The sequence below is a fragment of the Bos mutus genome, chromosome 20 (genome assembly GCF_027580195.1).
Source record: "Bos mutus isolate GX-2022 chromosome 20, NWIPB_WYAK_1.1, whole genome shotgun sequence".
In the NCBI taxonomy this organism is placed as follows: domain Eukaryota; kingdom Metazoa; phylum Chordata; class Mammalia; order Artiodactyla; family Bovidae; genus Bos; species Bos mutus.
Window position 1 is genome coordinate 33,346,306 of NC_091636.1, and position 9,466 is coordinate 33,355,771.

General features: G+C 42.1%; 1 protein-coding gene across 1 annotated transcript in view; it reads left to right on the forward strand.

Annotated features, from left to right (window-relative positions):
* Nucleotides 1-2,394, forward strand: part of MROH2B (maestro heat like repeat family member 2B) — a 73,258-nt gene extending 70,864 nt beyond the window's left edge. Inside the window, exons 41-42 of the mRNA XM_005889725.2 lie at nt 1,776-1,841; nt 2,288-2,394. Coding sequence (XP_005889787.1) covers nt 1,776-1,841; nt 2,288-2,394 — 173 coding nt within the window. The remainder of the gene's footprint in view (nt 1-1,775; nt 1,842-2,287) is intronic.
* The last annotated feature ends 7,072 nt before the right edge of the window (nt 2,395-9,466 follow it).

The window sequence follows — 9,466 nt, forward strand, 5'->3', positions numbered from 1 at the left end:
TCATATCTGACTCTTTGCAACCCCGTGGTCTGTAGCCTGCCAGGCTCCTCTGCCCATAGGCTTCTCCAGGCAAGAATACCGGAGTGGGTTGCCATGCCCTCTTCCAGGGGATCTTCCCAACCCAGGGATCAAACTCATGTCTTTTATGTCTCCTGCATTGGCAGGTGGGTTCTTTACCACAAGTGCCACCTGGGAAGACCAGTATGATTGGTATGACCAAAAAAAAAATAATAATAATAAGCCAGAAAATTCATTTTATGTATTACGACATCTTCCCTCAAAAGAACCTGTTTTCTTTGCAAACTTACAGTAGCAGCTTCTGAATTCCCAACACTCATTCTCTTTCCATCAGACCATTCTCCCTATTTGGGTCCTTCCTGCTTCTTTTGGCTCCAAGTCACTGTTCCCTCTTTTCCCCAGGTCTTTGATCCAAGCCTGAAGCCCCTGCCAAATTGTTTTCCTTTGTATCACCCATTAACACAAACCATAGTCAACCTTCTAAACTCAGTTCAAGTTGAGAGCTTTAGCAGCAACGTGATAACTAGTGAAAAGTGTACGGGTGCTTGGGGGCCAGCGGACCTCGGCTCTGCTAGCTGATTTTGGACAATTCACTTAATTTCACTCTTTGTTGTGAAATTGCACTCTGTGTTGCTTCTTTGTTTGATCTATAAAATAGTAAAGTAAGTGAATCACTGAGGATTAAGTCTTATCATGAAACCCATTCCATCTAATCAGGCCTACAATGAATAGGCCCACTGGGTTGGCCACCTTAAAGAAAGAAAGAAAGTGAAGTCGCTAAGTCATATCTGACTCTTTGCGACTCTGTGGACTGTAGCCTGCTGGACTCCTCCATCCATGGGATTTTCCAGGCAAGAATACTGGAGTGGGTTGCCATTTCCTTCTCCAGGGGATATTCCCGACCCAGGGTCAAACCTGCATCTCCCACACTGCAGGCAGACTCTACTGTCTGAGCCACCAAGGAAGCCAGGACCCTGAGGATCCCTTATTGGATCCTATAGAGGATCCCCTTTTTGTTGTTTTTCAGTCACTAAAATGTGTCCACCTCTTTGTGAGCTCATGAACTGCAGCATGACAGACTTCCCTGTCCTTCACTATCTCCTGCAGTTTGCTCAAACTCATGTGCTTTGAGTTGGTGATGCCACCCGACCATCTCATCCTCTGTCGTCCCCTTCTCCTCCTGCCCTCAGTCTTTCCCAGCATCAGGGTCTTTTCCAATGAGTCAGCTGTTCACGTCAGGTGGCCAAAGTATTGGAGCTTCAGCTTCAGCATCAGTCCTTCCAATGAATATTCAGGGTTGTTTTCCTTTAGGATTGACTGGTTTGATCTCCTTGCCATCCAAGAGATTTTCAAGAGTCTTCTTCAGCTCCACATTTCAGTAGCATCAATTCTTCGGTGTTCAGCTTTCTTTATGGTCCAACTCTCACATTTGTACATAACTACTGGAAAAACCATAGCCCCCTAACTACATTGTAAGTTTTTGGAAGACAGGGGCCATACATGTTCAAAACCCTGACAACTCGCGCCGCTCCCCTGGAGGAGATAGTGAGTTTTCCCAGTAACATGGTGGGCAAGCAACCGCTTCGAGTCACAGCACTCAAGACTCCATACACATCATCCTGGAGGTGCAAGGGGAGCCTAGCTTGTTCATTCACTATTCAGACCACTTAATTTCTGACCAGGTGCAGAGTCTGCCCTGACTTTTTGTGGCCCATTCCTCTATAGCAAATAGTAACTTTTCTTCCTGTTGATTTTAGATGCCATTATTCTCAATTTGACCTATCAATATGTGGAGCTAGTAGACAGAGAACAACTGACCACACGTGAGTACCAACCTTAGTTTCTGTCCAGAGCCCTGTTATATTCTTAGAGAAAGAGAAACTAAAGCCACTCCAAGTTCCACATCAGCTGTAAAATCATAGTGTACCCCATCATCAGTGGTCTCTGATGCTCCCCATATACTGGACTTTCTCCAGAGTGTAAGGTGACCCCCAGCTCCATCCCATTGCAGGCACCATTCCCAGCAGACTTCAAGTTTTCGATTGTTTGTAAACCTACTGGTCCCAAGGTCAGCATCTTCTCTTCCCTTATTTCAATGTAAAAATAGTTTCTAAATTTGTGGATCCAAATCCTAACCATTAGGGCAAAATGTGAGCCCAGGGACCTGAGCCCCATGTAGCTCTGATCCTTAGTGGAGGCTTCCCTGCACTGCAGAGCTTGGGCTTTGGCTTTCTTCCCTCAGTGGACATTGCTCTTCTTCCCATTTCAGAGCTCCAAGCACTGCGACAGGACCCCTGTATCAGTGTCCAGAGAGCAGCTGAAGCTGCCACGCAGACCCTCCTGAGAAGGTGTAAAGAGATAAGTGTCCATCTGTAAACCATCAGGAAATAAACTGCTAGGCTTTTTCTATAACTGAGTCCTGTCTTCATCCTCACAACTCACAAACTTGTAATATCTTGAGGAAAGAGGTGGCGCCCAGGGTGGGGATCTTGAGGTAGTGGTATATCCCTTACCCTCCAGACTCCCTGGTGGCTTCAGTTGGCAAAAACCACACTCACCAGTTCACATGAGGAATAACCTGTGATGTGAGTGGTGACAGCCACATGGCCTTTGCACAGGACAGCCTTCAATGGAAGCTTACATCCCAACAGATACCAAAAAAATGAGAGAACGTCAAACAATTCTGCTGCCACTGAGAAGAGGACTACTGCTACTTTCCGCTCATAGCCCCTTTTCATATCTTTGTCAGTTTTGACTTGCTACTCAGGCTCTTTTCTTTCTAAGAAACAGTCTTATGACAAACTTTAACCTGTCTGTTCTTCCTTTGTAATTTATGTGTCGAGATTGTGCCCCAGGGACTTTTCTACAAAAGACCCTTCCTGACATTGTATTAAATCTCACTATCTCCTTTCCATTTTTATCCTAGAGCATTCCTCTCTTTGAATTGTGTATATGCAAGTGCATATGTGTTAACCTGCTTCATGGCATCTGAATCGTAACTCTTCACTCTTTTTCACAATGCACACCTGAAAAGCTATGTACAGGAAGTCATGTTCAGACAAAGAAACTTCTAACACAGAGTCCAGGACTCATTTAACACCACCACGATCACAATCATTCATTAGCAGCCTTATTTTTTGCTATTATTTTTGTCTTGTGAACATTTAAATTTCAAACACTGAGCTCAAGTATGATCTGGCCCTTTGTTCAGATTTCTGAAATAAAGTTAAACTGATAGCTTTAAGGATGCAATGTATTTAACACTGTACATTAACAATTTGAGAAAATCTAGGGGGTATCATAACTACATACCTTTTATATTTAGTAGCACAAGTATAGGGACAAGCCATGCAATTGGAGGAAAAACCTGTTAGGGACTGACAGAGAGGTCCTTGGTTGCTGGCAGAGTCTCCTCTTGACTCCAGACTTGAGAAAAACTAGGAGTCTGTCAGTATACAAAAACCACTGAACTCAGGACAAGCAGTTACAGGATATTAAGGAATTGGCTCTTGCCAATTCGGATTGTGGTGCCCAGTCTGAAGTAAGCAGGGTTGGCTGGAGACTGGAAGTGTTGCAGTTCAAGTCTACAATCTATAGATTAGCACAGCAGTCTCGAAACAGAATGTCAATGCCTTCTTCAAAAATCCTCAGTTTTCCAACAAGTCCTAGGATTCTTTTCACAAACAACGGCAACACTTACTAAATTGACATGTCTCCTTATAAATTCCTCTAATCTATATTCTAATCCCTTCATCCTCAAGTTCTTGAGAAAATTTCTCTCATTTCCACCAAACATTTTAGGAACCAAAGGAGTCTTTTAGGTCAGAGATTTTAGACCAGAGTCTTATTTATTCATGCATTGAACAAATATTTATTGAGTGCCTATAAATGTATAAGGCACTGTTATAGCCACTGGGGCTACAACTATGAGGAAAAAAAGTACAAAAATTCTACCCTCATGAAATTTATACTCTATGGCTCCAAATGATTCTTGTCTCCTGGTGTTCCTGTAACTCTCTTCCCACAGTGAATAGAAATGTCCTGTGCAATCAATACAAAGGTTCAGAAAGTTACAGTGTGTGACTTTCAAGACAAGGTCATAAATGGTACTGCCCTCTCTTGAATCACCCACTATGGAGGAAGCCAGCTGCCAACATAAGGATGCTCAAGCCGCCCAAAAAGAGATCCATGTGTCCAAGAACTGATTCCTTCTACAAACAACCAGAGCTAACTTGCTAGGTTTGTTAAGGAGCCATCTTGGAAATGAATCCATGAGCCCCGGGCAAAGCCTTCAGATGATTGAAGTCAAGTTGACACATTGACTGGATTATGAGATAAAATACAGAATGCCCAATGAAATTTGAATTTCAGGTGAGCAATGAGTAGTTTTTCAGTGAAAGCGTGTCCTGATTATTGCATGGGACACACTTCTACTAAAGAATTATTTACTGCTTTTCTAAAATTCCAAATTAACTGAACATCTTGTATTTTTGTTTGCTAAATCTGGTCACTCCAGTACAATCTAACCAGAGTCCTGGGTCAGAATCACTAAGCTAAACCACTCCTGGATTCCTGAACCACAAAACTGTATGAGATAATAAATCCATGTTGTTTTAAGCCACTAAGCTTTAAGGTAATTTGCTATGCACTAATGGGTAACTAACACAGAGAGGCTGTGATCCCACCTAAGTCATATGCAAGTTTCTGTGTATAATTGCATAGGTGTATTTTGGGGTAATGGCTTTGATTAAATTCTTAATGGAGTCGGAACTATTCCAAAGCATTAACACACATGAAACAAAGCAAGAAGGCAAGAGATATGGTTTAGTTGACCTCTTTGGCAGGTTATTTTATGTCAAATGACAGTTCCAATAGAACTTTCTGCAATGATGGAAATGCTCTATATCTGCACTGGCTAATATGGTAGCCACTAGCCTTAGTGGCCACAAGCCACTAGCCACTAGTCTATCAGAGAAATTAAGTTTTTAATTTTAAGTAACCATATGTACCTAATAGCTACAGTATCCCACAAGACAATTTCAGAATATGGGGCAAAGAGTTGTAACAGAATGTGGGCTGAGCCACCCAGAACTACAAGACATTCTCAACAAGTATAAATTCACTCACACAAGATCTTATCTGATACTTCTTCACATATCCATCACCACTATTACTCTTCACCCACCCTGGCAACCAGCAAAGAGCCTCCCTTATCATTGATTGGTGGAAATTAGGTAGAATGGCCACATGAAACACATACCACAGCTGGACTTTTGTCCAAACCCTAATCTTAGAGGGGTTCACCCTGACACGAATTTCCAAGACTCTTTTTATCACATTCCAGCTTCACCCTTTACTAGCTGTGTGACTTGGGAAAAATTATTTTACCTGCCTGTACTTCAACTTCCACATCTGTAAACTGGGATCATGGACATTGTAAACTGGGAACAAGGAACACAGCCTTGTCTAACTCAATGAAACTATGAGCCATGTGGTATAGGGCCACCCAAGACGGACGGATCATGGTGGAGAGTTCTGACAAAATGTGGTCCACTAGAGAAGGCAATGGCAAACCACTTCAGTATTCTTGCCTTGAGAACCCCATGAACAGTATGAAAACATAAAAAGATAGGACTCTGAAAGATGAACTCCCCAGGTCAGTAGGTTCCCAATATGTTACTGGAGATCAGTGGAGAAATAACTCCAGAAAGAACGAAGGGATGGAGCCAAAGCAAAAACAACACCCAGTTGTGGATGTGACTGGTGATGGAAGTAAAGTCCGATGCTGTAAAGAACAATATTGCACAGGAACCTGGAATGTTAGGTCCATGAATCAAGGCAAATTGGAAGTGGTCAAACAGGAGATGGCAAGAGTGAACATCAACATTTTAGGAATCAGTGAACTAAAATGGACTAGAATGGGTGAATTTAACTCAGATGACCATTGTATCTACTACTCTGGGCAAAAGAATCCCTTAGAAGAAATGCAGTAGCCATCATAGTCAACAAAAGAGTCCAAATGCAATACTTGGATGCAGTCTCAAAAATGACAGAATGATCTCTGTTTCTAAGGCGAACTGTCCAATACCACAGTAATCCAATTCCATGCCCTGACCAGTAATGCTGAAGAAGCTGAAGTTGAATGGTTCTATGAAGACCTATAAGACCCTCTAGAACTAACACCCAAAAAGGATGTCCTTTTCATTACAGGGGACTGGAATGCAAAAGTATGAAGTCAAGAGATACCTGGAGTAACAGGCAAATTTGGCCTTGGAGTATAACATAAAGCAGGGCAAAGGCTAACAGAGTTTTGTCAAGAGAATGCACTGGTCATAGCAAAAACCCTTTTCCAACAACACAAGAGAAGACTCTACACGTGGATATCACCAGATGGTCAATACTGAAACCAGATTGTTTAGATGGAGAAGCTCTATACAGTCAGCAAAAACAAGACCAGGAGCTGACTGTGGCTCAGATCATTGCCAAATTCAGATTTAAATTGAAGAAAGTAGGGGAAACCACTAGACCATTCAGGTATGACCTAAATCAAATCCCTTACGATTATACAGTGGAAGTGACAAACAGATTCAAGAGATTAGATCTGATAGAGTGGCTGAAGAACTATGGACGGAGGTTTGTGACATTGTACAGGAAGCAGGGATCAAGACCATCCCCAAGGAAAAGAAATGCAAAAAGGCAAAATGGTTGGCCGAGGAGGCCTTACAAATATCTGTGAATATAAGAGAAGCAAAAGGCAAAGGAGAAAAGGAAAGATATACCCATTTGAATGCAAAGTTCCAAAGAATAGCAAGGAGAAATAAGAAAGCCTTCCTCAGCAATCAATGCAAAGAAACAGAGTAAAACAATAGAATGGGAAAGACTAGAGATCTCTTCAAGAAAATTAGAGATACCGAGGGAATATTTCATGCAAAGATGGGCACAATAAAGGACAGAAATGGTCTGGACTTAACATAAGCAGAAGATATCCAGAAGAGGTGGCAGGAATACACAGAAGAACTATACAAAAAAGATCTTCATGACCCAGATAATCACGATGGTGTGCTCACTCACCTGGAGCCAGACATCCTGAAATGTGAAGTCAAGTGGGCCTTAAAAGGCATTACTACAAGCAAAGCTAGTGGAGGTGATGGAATTCCAGCTGAGCTATTTCAAATCCTAAAAGATGATGTTGTGAAAGTGCTGCACTCAATATGCCAGCAAATTTGGGAAACTGAGCAGTGGCCACAGGACTGGAAAAGGTCAGTTTTCATTCCAATCCCAAAGAAAGGCAATGCCAAAGAATGCTTGAACTACCGCATGATTATCTCACATGCTGGCAAAGTAATGCTCAAAATTCTCCAGGCCAGGCTTCCACAGTATGTGAACCATGAACTTCACATACTGTTGAAATTTTCTAAATCCAAACTGGATTTAGAAAAGGCAGAGGAACCAGAGATCAAATTGCTGACATTTGTTGGATCATAGAAAAAGCAAGAGAGTCCCAGAGAAGCATCTATTTCTGCTTTATTGACTATGCCAAAGCTTTTGACTGTGTGGATCACAACAAACTGTGGAAAATTCTCAAAGAGATGGGAATACCAGACCAGCCTCTGACCTGCCTTTTGAGAAATCTGTGTGCAGGTCAGGAAGCAACAGTTAGAACTGGACGTGGATCAACAGACTGGTTCCAAATAGGAAAAGGAGTACGTCAAGGCTGTATACTGTCACCCTGCTTATTTAACTTATTTGTAGAGTACATCATGAGAAATGCTGGGCTGGATGAAGCACAAGCTGGATTCAAGATTGCTGGGAGAAATATCAGTAACCCCAGATATGCAGATGACACCACCCTTATGGCAGAAAGCAAAGAAGAACTAAAGAGCCTCTTAATGAAAATGAAAGAGGAGAGCGAAAAAGTTAACTTAAAACTCAACATTCAGAAAACTAACATCATGGCATCTAGTGCCATCACTTCATGGCAAATAGATGGACCAACAATAGAAACAACGACAGATTTTATTCTGGGGGCTCCAAAATGACTGCAGGGGGTGACCGCAGCCATGAAATTAAAAGACTCTTGCTCCTTGGAAGAAAAGGTATGATCAACCTAGACAGCATATTGAAAAGCAGTGACATTACTTTGCCAACAAAGGTTCATCTAGTCAAAGCTATGGTTTTTCCAGTGGTCATGTGGGAATTAGACTATAAAGAAAGCTGAGTGTCGAAGAATTGATGCTTTTGAACTGTGGTGTTGGAGAAGACTCTTGAGAGTCCCTTGGACTGTAAAGAAATCCAACCAGTCCATCCTAAAGGAAATCAGTCCTGAATATTCATTGGAAGGACTGATGTTGAGGCTGAAACTCCAATACTTTGGCCATCTAATGTGAAGAAGTGACTCCTTTGAAAGGACCCTGATGCTGGGAAAGATTGAAGGTGGGAAGAGAAGGAGAGGACAGAGGATGAGACGGTTGCATGGTATCACCAACTCAATGGATGTGAGTTAAACTCCAGGAGCTATTGATGGACAGGGAGGCCAGGTGTACTGCAGTCCATGGGGTCACAAAAATTGTACATGACTGAGCGACTGAACTGAAACTGGGATCATATTTATCTACCTCAAGGTGCTGTTGTGAAGATTAGATGTATTCGTGTACATGTAAAGAATGTAGAAATCTGGCACAGAATCATTATTAACTAAATGTCAACTATACAATATAAATATTAATGAGTAACAAATTTATTATTATAATCACAAATCTTAACATAAATTCCGTGATTGACAATATAAAGCCAACTGATTATCCCACCCCAAGTGGCACATTCCTAGCTCAGTGAACGTTGCTGCTTTTCTTGGGAGGCTGGAGACAGCATGGCCCCTCTAGTCAGAGGATCCAGTTCAGCTGTTCTGGCGGCCTCTTACAGACTGTAATTTCCCACTGAAGGCTTCTTGCTTGCTCTCATAACGTACAGAATAAGTCACGGTCAGGTTGTGTGACAGGAGAAATTTAGATCTATTTTCTCACCTCAACAAGTATTTCCATGAATCCCTCCCAAACACTACCATCCGCTCAGAGTTGCCCACCCCCACACCCCTGGATGCCTCTCTTTTGGTTAATCCTCCACTGGCCTCCGTGGTTCACCTCTATGGTTGAGACACAGGCATGTTACTCAGCGGGGAGAGACCTCTTGAAGATCTCAGGGAAATAAAGTTATAGAGAAAACATATATTCAAGTACTCTTGAAGAAATTACAGATTTGTTTTCCAGTTTTACTCCTGCTGTTTGCCTCACCATTATTTGCACATGTAATCATTTTTCAACTTGTGTTTACTTTAGGATAGAGATTCGGTGATGTTCACAGACTGCTTAATGGGCCAGCACTACTCTGAAGCCCTCTGAATGACATTATTTTGCAATTTAGCACTCTGCCCTTTAACCCAACAGTGAAA